Genomic DNA, 12737 nt, shown 5'->3' with positions numbered 1-12737 from the left:
TGGAGACCCATTGAGCACAAAATGGGATCCCCTAGTTCTAACAAATCCTCCATAATATGTTTGGTCTTCCGCCCTGGCTTCATAAACGGGGGCGAGCAGAAGCAGAAGGAGGACGATCGAAAAGGAAAAAGATCGCAAATTATTGTAGCCAACTCTGCTAACTTCTCTGGCCATTGATTGATGTCGGGCCAAAGGGAAATGCTAGCTTGCTAATTTCTTTGATCCAAGAAGAAGAAATCTAGTTGTTGAATGAACATGTGTTTGGTTTTGGCAGTGGGATCCATTTATAACATGAGAAAATTTTCTAAAAATAGGAAAACTTGCACTAGATAGATGTACTCATAAGTGGGTCTTTCAATCATCACACAAGATTTGCTAAATTTAGCATGCAGGAGATTCCCATTTATACGTTTTGTTTATTTAATGAATGATCTTGTGAAACGTGGTGTATACCTTTATTTATTATATATGTATATGTAATGTTAGTACGTACTCTTGCTATCTTTTAGAATTAATTAAATTACCGGGACGTTAGTCTTTCAATCATCGGAAGAAGAACAAGAGAAAGGTGGGTTGTTGAAGCAGTTGAGAGAATATATCGTACACATGCAAAGCAACTTTTACAAAGGAACTCTCTCATTAATTAACGTATGAGCATGAGCTTCACACAACTCTTTCCTTTATGGCCATCTTTGCCAATAAATCAGTTGAATGAATATATATTAGACTCAGTTGAATGAATCAATCAGTTTTATGGTTTTTTTTTTTTTAAATAAGCCTTAGCCACTAGTCTCTAGCTTGTAGCTCTTTTGTCAAAAAAAAAAAAAAAACAAAAAACAAACAAACAAACAGAGTATTGGACTCGGGATAAATATGCCGGAATTTGAATGAATGTAGGATTATAATATGTTGGCTAATCTTACCTAGAATATCTCATAAATCCTTTTGATATTTATTAGAGACTAGCTAGTGTCGTGGGCAAAATTAGAAGGCATTTAAGTCCTGTATATTTTTGAGTAAACTTTACACATCATCTTTGAGATTCGAAAAGAAAATATTAATCATGCCTATATTTTAAAAAATAACATGCCCTCAGTTTCATAATTACGGATCACTTATCCCTCTCTAGTTAATACATGGTGCTTATTATTATTTTTTAAAATTTTGAAAATTCCTCACTTTTCTATATATCCACTATAATTAAAAACCATGAGAAAAAAAAAATGGAGATGGTGGTTAGGGCCACCGTCGGAGGAACCCAAATTTCTAGGTTTTGGAAGGATATCAAACTTCTTGTAAGTTTTTAGATGTAACCCAAAAGTTGCTTTGGATTGCAGACAATTTCTATTTTTGAAAGATATATGGGTTCCCAAAAGTCATTCCTATCATTCTGGGCATGATTTCTCTTTCAGAACAGCTTCAAGGTTCCCAAAAGTCATTTCTATTTATGGGAACAATTTTTGGGGTCCTTCTGCAATCCAACTGATCTAGGACTCGTGATTTCTAGATTTTGGCAAATGTTCCTCTTAGAAAGAGATTGGGGAAGGGAGTTAACAGACTACTGCCAAGACATCGCCTCTGCTGCCGTCGCTAGGAAGATTGAGTTATAAAGCCCCATTTTTTTTAAGCGTGCATTAATTCGAGATTTTAAGATTTTTATTTCTTAACATCATACACATAACATAAGTCTCTCGATATATATATATCTTCATCATAAATATTTTTCGACAATCCTAATTATACCTTTTCAGCATATCAAATTTAATAATTAATAAACTAAGACATATCAATCACATCAACGAAAACAAGATCGAAACCTCAATAATATATAATCGATAAATTCCTTTTACAATCAAATAACCAAATCGATGTTTCACATGAAAATATCAAAATATAACATAACCTCTGAACATCGTAATCATAAACAAAGACCTACGAAGACTAAACATAGCGGCTACATCTCGATTACGTCTTTTCCTTTAGCGCCGTTGCTTTCACCTGGAACGTTTGAATATTTCAGGGATATAGTCCAAATTAGATACTGAATCATCTAAGTGAGAGTTAAAAAATATTTTCACGAATATACGTAAAATCATGAATAAAACCGACAAATTCTAACTTGTCCCAGTCTAAGAGAATCCCACACAGCACTTAACCTTAATGGGGGAAAATGCGATCTCTCTAAAGGCAACATAACTTCATCGACATATTGGTACGACACAATCTGCTCAAGAGGGATAACCTCAACGCATGAATCCGAGTATCACCCCTATATCAAGTTAAGCATTACGCTCATACTCAAAAGTATTCTGATTTTAACACAACCTTGGCTATAAGATGATCAACACTATCCCCAGAATCAACGTCCACCTAGGCAATAATGTTATTTCTCAAAGGCACCTGGGGTGGTGTCCACTCTTGGCACCTGTTACTTGAGCCAACAACCGAGGTGGTGTCCATTCTCAGCCCCGCCATTTGAGTACTGTAGGGTGAAGTCCATCTTAGTCCCGTCCCAAGTAGGTCACATAACATTAATTCTTAGCACGCATCTCGAGTGTTATCACTCAAGTCCCACACACAGGTTGACAACCCACATCCCACATGGACAACATATAAAATGCCAAAGCATGCATCATATAAACTCAACATTTCAAAGCATGAATTTATAACGCATGGAATTTAATGTATATGCATAAAATAATTTGGGACAAACCTCTCACATAAAAACAACCTTCCACAGGTTAAATTATTCATATGCAACAAAACCATTTCCTTGAAATCATAACACGATTAGGTAGAACAAACACCAAATTTTTAAGGTAAGACTGCTCATAGTAAACCATTCACATGCAATAAAATTAGTTTTTTTGATAGAACTATTCACCTCAAATTCATCTCAAAATGCCTCGAATAACGTGTTCGACTTCGATTTTCGTGTCCAATCTCAAGTAATTGCACTAATGTTCAACCTCGAGCCTCAAAAATCCCTAGACATCATATTCATTCAAAATAATATCAATATCTACTTCTTTTTTTTTTTTCAATTTTTCATAATTTTCTTCCTATTTTTCCTAAAAAATTTCAAAATAAATACCTACTCAAGGTTTCTTCCAGATTTTTCTTCACAATAATTCATAAAACAATATTCTCAATTTCTTGAAATTTTTTAGAAAATTTTCCAGATTTTCTCCTATTTTCCATAAACCTTATTTTCCTCAAAAATTACAAAATAATATTTCCTTCAGTATTTTTTAGAATTTTCTTCCACAAAAATTCATAAAATAAAATCCTTGATTTTTTTGGAGATTTTTAGATTTTTTTTTTCAAATTTTCTTCTATTTTTTCTTTCTTCATTTTATATTATTTTCTTTTTTTTTCTTTTCCCTTACCTCTTCACGTGTCTTATCTGGCGAGCCACCTCGCCGTCGGCAACTAGTTCAACCTCCGATCTTTGATTTTTCTTCTCTCCCACGATCCTTTCAATGATCCGACCACGATGGCACGCCTTGGAGCTTGAAAAACCATTGAAAAAAGCCTCTATCGGTCGTTTAAAGGATCGGCTTCGACGGGTTGCGCGACTTTCTAGCGATGCTCGAACACTCTTCAAACGCACTCCAAAATGCTTTAAATTTTTCAGAAACTCTCCTCTTGAGTCAAGGATCAAAATCCCTTTTTATTGATTTCCTTCGATTCACCCTCAAGCTCGAGCAATTTGTTGCTCTAAAATCGGCCAAAAACCCTTACTATTTATTATAGGCCAAATCCGACCCTCTCGCGGCCAATCATCGGCCATAGCTTCTCCCACACTCCTCGTAGACCATCCTTGGTCATGTCCTGACAAGATTTGGCTGCCATTTCTTTGGATTTTCAGGCCACGTTTGCGGCCAGATTGACCATGGTGTAGATTTTTCAGAAATTACACTTTGGCCCTTCTTAAAATTTTCTTTTGCATTTTAGCCCTTATCCTCAAGCCCCTGAATTATCCAACTATTCCACTAAGCCCATAAGATCTAAACCCTTCATTCCACCCCCGAAGACTCAGAAAAACCATCATTTCGACCTCCATAGGGCAAAATTAATAAATTACACTTAGGCCTAATTATACGTAAGATCATATGTTGATCGAAAATCCTTACGTTTCTTCTCGAAACTTCTTAAGGGATGTTTCCTATATTTAATATAGCCCTACTTGGGGTTCCGTTGATTTCTCGGGAATCCTTTACCATCATTCGATTTCTCAGCCTCAATACTAATTGTACCGAAAATCGTTTCAGATCTGATTCCTTTTTATGTCATAAATCTTATCTCGGGACACTCGTTACTGATGTACTATTTTCTTTAGGCATCTAAGCCCTAGGGTACTCCATGGAGTCGATTCGACGATTTATTTTTATTATCAAGTTATTTTTTGATATTTTAAACTCATATAAATTACATGCTAGTTTCAAGAAAACATGGGGTATTACATTGACTATCTGCAATTGGGAAGGAGAAAAGAGATTGAGAAAGTGGAGAGTGGAAAGAGAAATAGAGGGAGTTTATAGGTAAAATGGACATTTTCTATCTTTTTCTTCATTTTAAAGGCAAGAATAGTCACAAAAATTTTAAAGGGCACAGGGATACTTAGATTCTTTTTTGTCAAATCTCGCGGGTGCCTTCTAAAATTTGCCCTATCTTTTTATGAAGAAAAGATAAATGAAAAAAAAAAGAAGGAATGTTATCATAAATTTCCTGCCTCCATGGTTTTTCTTTGAGATTATTAGTTGATAGATATCCATCACATAAATGTATTGGTTCATGGGTCCTCGCCCAGCCCAAGAATATGCTGTGGCTCACTATAAGTGCCCAACTTTATAATTTTAATGTTTTGAGTCTTGATAGGTAGAAAGTACATTTTTTTTTTTGCTTTAAAAATACATACATTTGCAGTAGAATTTATCCACCAATCCAAAAGATTGAATTGAAATTCAGTTTAGAACTATTAACAAAGTACCTAATAATTGGGCTCCGTGAAGGGGAGGGGGGGGGGGGGGGGTGAATATCATGTTAACTTGTGGTTTTGGAGCAATTGAGGAATGTGGTCCTTGGGAGGTTAAGTCTTTCTATAGTAGCAATTTCTTCCCTTGTGATTTGTCTTCCCACACACCCAGTAAGTGACTATTTTATTTTGATTGGTTATTTTTCCTTTCACTTTACTGTTATTATTACTCTTATAAGATTTTCTTTAAATTATTTGACTTAGGCTTGTGAATATTTTTCACCATATTTGCCTTTCACAAAAATTAGGGTTTACGGGTTGTTTTTCTAGCATTTTGATGGCCTTCTTTAATCCTTAAGAAACCAAAAGATTAGAAAAAGAAAAATCTTTAGGTTTTTGTTTTATCATTCAAGCAAATTCAATCCATGAAGAAGACAACTTTTTGGGTAAAAAAAAAGGGTAACAAATAAAGTTTCATTTACTTCAACTCCTTTTCGCCTAAGTTCATAAACAATATTTTCAAATTCAGGCACTTGATTCATTATGGGTTTATCATCAACCATTTGAAAATCTAAAAATTTTTCTGCACTATACCGTTTAAACTCACATCTTCATTCTGTATCTTTTTTCAAGTGCATTCCACAATAGCAGTTTAGTATTACAGAAAATATTGTAAATTTCTTTTGACAATGCACTCAAAATTCTAAGATGACATATATAAATAATCTTTTTGATGGTTCTGTTACCTTTATAGTTTCCACATTATCAGTAGTACTCTTTTCAATTGACTATTTTTCTCCTTTTTTTAAGTGCATTATGAATGAATGATAGAATAAAGTCCTAAAGTAGACAACCAGAATTATACTTATTGTTAACAAGCCCTAAAATTCACACCAATATATTTTTCAAGCTTGTAAGATGCATAATCTTCAAATGCTATTTTTAACCATATATATAATGATTAATAGAAATTTTACATTTTTGCTCTTCCATTGTTTAAAAATAGGTTTAATTAAAACTAAAACTAAATACAAACAAATTTTCTATTAACTCATTAAGACTTCAAACAATTAATTACTTAAAGTGAAAATGAAAGTAGTAGGATAAAAATAGTCTGATGTAGATCAAAACACGCTAACACGCTCTTTTAAGAGCAAAAACAGCTCGTTCTACATTGAATTACGCAGAATTCTCTTCACAAGATGCAACTATATCTCTTCGGGAGTTCTTGTTATCTTACTTTTGGGGTCCACCATTACTTATGGTTCCATAGTTTTATCCGTAGTTTGTGTGAATGGTTTGTTGACTGAGTTTTGCTAGTTGAATTAATTAGTAAACCAAATCGACAGTAACAAATTAAGTAAATTAATATTAAATAATAAAAACCAGCAAAAAATAAATAATAAAAAATTAATCATATTCAACACAATTGCCATTGGACTGGAAGGAATTGAAGAACTAATAATATTGCTTGCAAGAAGAGGATGGAAAGTGTGGTTTGGGTAAAGTGGGTTTCGAACTCTCATGGCTAAGTATTCATATGGGAATTGAACATGAGAAAATTTACTAATTAAAATTAGAAAAATTGGTTAAGAGATATATAGATGTACTACTAGTTAGTGGGTTTTTAATTTGGAGTGGGGATATATCCTTCAATCATGGCGGGTTTGCTAAATTTAGCAAGAGATCTGAAGCATTGGCTCACTACTTTCTTTAATTATTATTTTCTGCTGAGCAATACTTTCTTTATTTAATAATGTATGGAAAGTGCTATATATCTTTATAAGCTTTACTCTTACTATATATTACAAGATTATATTTTAGAATTAATAATATATGGGATGGCTGTTGAAGCGGTTGAGAGAGTGTAGGCATCAACTTCCGGGGAGCTTATGATTGGATGCATACTTCTTGGAATTGATTAATTGCTAAATGTAGCAACCTCTTTTTGGGCCATCCCATGTGGGTAGTTTGTTATCTTATGCATCCATATCCCTTAATTAGTGCATATGTTTTGATCATATGCTCCTATGAATGCATGATCACATGCATGCATTATCAAGCCAAAAAAAAAAAAGAAATGAATACATCACATGCATTGTCGGCTGCATGCATGCACATGCAGTTCAATTTTGTGAGTTTATTTAACCTATAGTTGGTGTCTTTTTAGCTTAGATCGAAGTGTAAAGGTATGAATTCAACATAAGAATTTGAAAAAAAACTCTTTCTTAATTATAATAATCAATCAAGTTTCAATAATACAAGAAAATAGTTTAAATAATTCCAAATCCTAACCCGAACAAAAAGACAAAAATAACCCCTAATTAAGAAAAAGATAGAAGTAACCCTTAATTAAATAGCACTTCCATCTTTTTTTTGTTGCGATCCCAATGGTCTAAAAATGAGACAGCAATTTCATCTTCTTCACTTTGTTAAGATAAAAAGAAACAAATTAATAGTGCAAGTTCGATAGAAACCTCCTAAGCTTTGAAAGTTCTTAGAATTTATCTAATCACTCCGTGAACTTAAAATTAGGTATGACATCTCCGTAAAAGGTCAAAGTTGAAGATGTAAATGCCATGGTAAAAATTGATTGGATAAATTTTAAAATTCAATTAATTATTCATCCGACTAATTGACTGCCTGAAAATGACTTCGATAAAGTGGAATTTTTTTCCGATAGAATTATTTCGTAGCCATCATGACATGGCTCCATTCTTGGAGCCATGAGCTGCCAAACTAGACTCCCCCCAATTGTCCCTCCAGCCTTTACTAAGTAGTCAATGGTCCTATATACAGTGTTTAATAGTGCAAACTCTGCCATTTTTTTAGCAATCTTCTACTTGAGTCTGCCCAATGACTTTTCACCCATTTGCCCATAAATGCCATTTGGGATTTGTCATCTTGCCCAGACAACCTGTATTCAAATTAAAACTTTCTTAGAGCTGTTAAACTTATAATTGGATGGGAGCTAACAATACTAAGTTGCACATGCACCCTTGGTAACATAAAATAATTATTATATATCAGGATAGGCGTGTATAGTAGTTAAATCTATATATATTCTTGATAAAATTGCTAGTAATGAAATCATTGCCCACTTAGTAACCTGGATTAGTCTGTTTCCTTTTGGGTACAGAGTCACTATAGAAGCCTTCCATGCCTACTTCTAACAAGAGTTTGTTGTTAATAAATTTCACATAAGCTGCTATCACCTTAACCCAATGCTGCAATTTTGTGCACATAACAATATAAACTTAGCGGCTAAACGCATATTTATGTCCTTGGATTTTTACATTTTTTTTTCTTGTAGAATCTTAAACTTTTCATCGTTTTAAATGTGCCCTTAAATTTTGGCCTAGAGCATATTTATATCCCTGAATTTTTATATTTTTTTATTGTGGAATCCTAAATTTTTTGTATTTCCAAATGTACCCCTAATTAAACTATATATACAAAATCATTCATTTAAATACCTAAAATGTGTCCTTAGTTCACTTGTCAAGTGTTTAAATGAGTGATTTTGTAAAGTTCATGAGTACATTTAGAACTATAAAAAGTTTATATAGGCTTTTACAAAAAAAAAAGTTAATAGTTTAGGAGGATAAATATACTTTTGGCTAAAGTTTAGAAATACATTTAAAATCACGAAAAATTTAAAATTTTATATATATAAAAGTTCAGGGACATAAATATGATTTTGTCTAAACTTAGCCAAACAAAATGCACTATGGAAATTGACCAAGCATGCATCAATCAACTAACCATGACCGTAAGGTTTAATTATTTGCTTCTCACATTAATTGTCCTTCCAAAATAATCAACTTGACAATTTAAAATACAACGCCCTAATGGGTTACAATTATCAAAAGCAGTTGCCCTAGAATGATAAAAAACAAGTGTTTAAATACTGTGCCCTAATGGCTGCAAACTCTAAATAGACTGAGTCTTAAGGAATAAACCCAAAACAAAAATATAACCCAAACATAAAATAAAGAAAGCGTAAATAATCATAAAAGGCAATTTAAAATGGCTAAAACCATGATAGCAGTTGCGGCAAAGTAGCTAGTTCAATCTGGCTCATCAACCTACCTCAAAAGCATATATTATGGGTTAAAAACAGACACTGTATGCGAACTCTACGCCCATAAAATCGCACACCTATCACTACAACCACATCTTTGAATTCTTTCCATCATACTTGTCCAGATATGCTAATGCAGCACGATCCACATCATTTTCGGTGACTCTCCCCCTCCTCTTATGTCTCTCTCTATAAGAAGAACATTCTTAGAAATTTAAAAATCACGAACGCTAGATTGTCTAGATTGTTGAACAAACCCCAAAAATTGTTCCCATAAATAAAACGACCTTTGGGAACCTAGAACCTATTCTAAAAGAGAAATCATGCCCAAATTGATAGGAGTAACTTTTGGAACCCATAAATCTTTTAGAACTACAAATTATATGCAACATAAAACAACTTTTTGGGTTACTCCCAAAACTTAATTAGAAGAAACTTGATGCGTCCAGAATCTAAAAATTAGGGTTCCTACGAAGGTGGCGCTAGGTGATGGCACTGACCACCACCTCCGTTTATTTTTGCTTTCTCATTGTTTTTAATTATAGAGATAAGAAAAGAGAGGTATTTTCAAAATTTTGAAAAAAATAACAATAACCATCATGTATCAACGAGAGAAGCTAAAGTGATCCGTAATTATGAAATTGAGGGGAGATGCATGTTATTTTTAAAAATATAAGGATGATTGATTTTTCTTTTTCCAAACCTCAAGAATAATGTGTGAAATTTACTAAAAAATGTATGGGACCTAAATGCCTCCTAATCTTGCCCACAACACTAGCTAGTCTTCTAATAAATCTTAAAAGGGTTTGTGAGATATTCTAACTACGATTAGTCAACACATTATAATCCTACTTTCAGTCAAATTCGGGCATATTTATCCTCAGTCTAATTTTCTGTGTTTTTTTTTTTTTGACAAAATTAAGAGCTGCAAATCTAGAAAGCCCAAACGGAAATACAAAGACAGAAGAGGCTAATGGCTAAAGGTTTATTTGAAAGAAAAGAAAAACATAAAACTGATTGATTCATTCAAACTGAGTCTTCAACTGATTCATTCTCAAAGATGGCCATAAAGGAAAGAGTTGTGTGAAGCTCATGCTTATACGTTAATGAGAGAGTTCCTTCGTAAAAGTTGCTTTGCATGTGTACGATATATTCTCCCAACTGCTTCAACAACCCACCTTTCTCTTCTTCTTCTTCTTCTTCTTCCAATGATTGAAAGACCAACGTCCCGTTAATTTAATTAATTCTAAAATATAGCAAGAGTACGTACTAACATTATATATACATATAATAAATACAGATATACACCGCGTTTCACAAGATCATTCATTAAATAAACAAAACGTATAAATGGGAATCCCCCTGCATGCTAAATTTAGCAAATCTTTCGTGATGATTGAAAGACCCACTTATCAGTACATCTATCTAGTGCAAGTTTTCCTATTTATAGAAAATTTTCTCATGTTATAAATGGATCCCTCTTTCAAAGCCAAACACATGTTCATGCAACAACTTGATTTCTTCTTCTTGGATCGAAGAAATTAGAGAGCTAGCATTTCCCTTTGGCCAAATATCAATCAATGGCCAGAGAAGTTAGCAGAGTTGGCTACAATAATTTGCGATCCTTTTCCTTTGCGATCGTCCTCCTTCTGCTCGCCCCCGTTTATGAAGCCAGGGCGGACGACCAAACAAATTATGGAGGATTTGTTAGAACTAGGGGAACCCATTTTGTGCTCAATGGGTCTCCATTTTACTTCAATGGCTTCAACGCCTACTGGATGATGCATGTTGCCGCTCAGCCCTCAGAGAGGAGTAAAGTAACACAAGTGTTGCATGATGCTGCCAAAGCTGGCCTCACTGTATGTCGGACTTGGGCTTTCAGTGATGGTGGTGATGAAGCATTGCAGATTTCACCTGGCGTTTATGATGAGCGTCTTTTTAAGGTCTAACTAGCTAATATCCACTTGTATAGTTCTTAACACTATTTTATGCATATACTAGGCGTTACATTCCATATTCCAAGTGACCAAGTCATTCAAGATTAATTATTAATAAATCTTTTTACATATATATAGGCACTTGACTTTGTGGTTGCTGAGGCACGAAAGTACGGGATTCGATTAATTTTGAGTTTCGTTAACAATTACAATGATTTTGGAGGACGAGCACAATATGCTCAGTGGGGTCGAAATGCAGGTATCCAGATTAATAGTGACGACGACTTTTACACGCATTCGACGCTGAAGCAATATTACAAGAATCACGTGAAGGTAAGTTGAAAAACATATTATGCATGCGTTGCCCATATCAAGTAATACATTTATTTATGGCCATGTAAATACAAGTCTGGTTAATTTATCATATTAAATGCTTTAACAAATTAATTTGGGTGAATCTTTTGTTTTGCAGCGAGTTATAACCAGGTTCAACACCATAACAAGAACCGTTTACAGGGATGACTCAACTATCATGGCGTGGGAGCTCATGAACGAGCCTCGTTGCCAGGCCGATTACTCTGGAAGGACAGTTAATGTGAGAAACAAATTCTGACCTTATCTCAATTAATTGCCCTCACTTATTATTGTATTTATTTATTTATATACGTGCGTCTGTAAATATGTATATATGATCTGTCCCTACTTTTGATTAATTTTGGTAACGCATGCTTTTCGTCTTACTAATTTTATATGTCTACACGTGTAAAATGGCAGGCTTGGGTTCAGGAGATGGCGGGTTATGTGAAATCCATTGACAACAAACACTTGCTAGAAGTAGGTATGGAAGGCTTCTATGGTGACTCCGTACCAGCGAGGAAGCAATTTAATCCTGGTTATCAAGTCGGCACCGATTTCATTACTAATAATCTGATCAAGGATATAGATTTTTCTACCATACATGCCTATCCAGACATATGGTAATTGAATTATGTGAATGTGCATGGCACCAACCTTATTGCCCTAGCTAGGCCTCCCCCACCGTATCAATCTAACTCAACTCATTTTGCAAATGTTGTCAACTGTAAATAGGTTGTCAGGGAAGGATGATCGAACGCAAATGGCGTTCATGCGCAGATGGTTGGAAAGTCATTGGGCAGACTCAAGAAAAACGCTGAGAAAGCCAATGGTCGTAGCAGAGTTCGGCAAGTCTAGCAAAGATCCTGGGTACAGTATCTATGCAAGGGACTCGTACATGAAAGCTGTGTACGGCACTATCGACTACTTAGCCAAGTACGGAGGGACAGTCGGGGGGAGCCTGGTTTGGCAGCTCATGGCACCAGGAATGGAGCCATATCATGATGGCTATGAAATAATTCTATCGGAAAATCCATCCACCGATGAAGTCATTTCTAGGCAATCGAGTCAAATGGCCGGGATGTCGCGTTTGATGATGGTGATGACGAATGCATAAACATATGAGAATGGAGATGAGGAAGGAACTTAAGTTCTTTAAGTTTTAAGCTTGGCATATTTTGTACCTCCATTCACGAGGAAACAACTCTTAATTTATTGATATCTTATTCTCTCATAAAATAAATAAATTAAAAGAAGTATTTATTTATTACCATGACATCTCAAAACGACTTGCCGATACCCACATTAGTAGTACTTTCTTTGTGTGCTTTTCATATGTTTTTCTTCAATAATTTTCTTCAATGACGCCAATGCCAAATTGTTT

At 34.4% G+C, this 12737-nt stretch overlaps 1 protein-coding gene across 1 annotated transcript; it reads left to right on the top strand.

Annotated features, from left to right (window-relative positions):
• Positions 1–10642: 10642 nt before the first annotated feature.
• Positions 10643–12470, top strand: LOC127799219 (mannan endo-1,4-beta-mannosidase 5-like). The gene is made up of 5 exons (XM_052333039.1): positions 10643–11005; positions 11138–11332; positions 11472–11594; positions 11774–11976; positions 12089–12470. Exons 1-5 carry the CDS (start codon positions 10643–10645, stop codon positions 12468–12470), a joined length of 1266 nt encoding a protein of 421 aa, XP_052188999.1.
• The last annotated feature ends 267 nt before the right edge of the window (positions 12471–12737 follow it).

The sequence above is a fragment of the Diospyros lotus genome, chromosome 4 (assembly GCF_014633365.1).
Source record: "Diospyros lotus cultivar Yz01 chromosome 4, ASM1463336v1, whole genome shotgun sequence".
In the NCBI taxonomy this organism is placed as follows: domain Eukaryota; kingdom Viridiplantae; phylum Streptophyta; class Magnoliopsida; order Ericales; family Ebenaceae; genus Diospyros; species Diospyros lotus.
The sequence above is the reverse complement of the archived record's forward strand: the minus strand, read 5'-3'. Positions and strand labels throughout refer to the sequence as shown.

Bases quoted from the DNA above. Each gene is read 5' to 3' on its own strand.
- LOC127799219 (XM_052333039.1), top strand. From the start codon at position 10,643: ATGGCCAGAGAAGTTAGCAGAGTTGGCTACAATAATTTGCGATCCTTT. The intron at 11,333-11,471 runs GTAAGTTGAAAA...TTTGTTTTGCAG, and splicing joins ATTACAAGAATCACGTGAAG to CGAGTTATAACCAGGTTCAA. The intron at 11,595-11,773 runs GTGAGAAACAAA...GTAAAATGGCAG, and splicing joins ACTCTGGAAGGACAGTTAAT to GCTTGGGTTCAGGAGATGGC.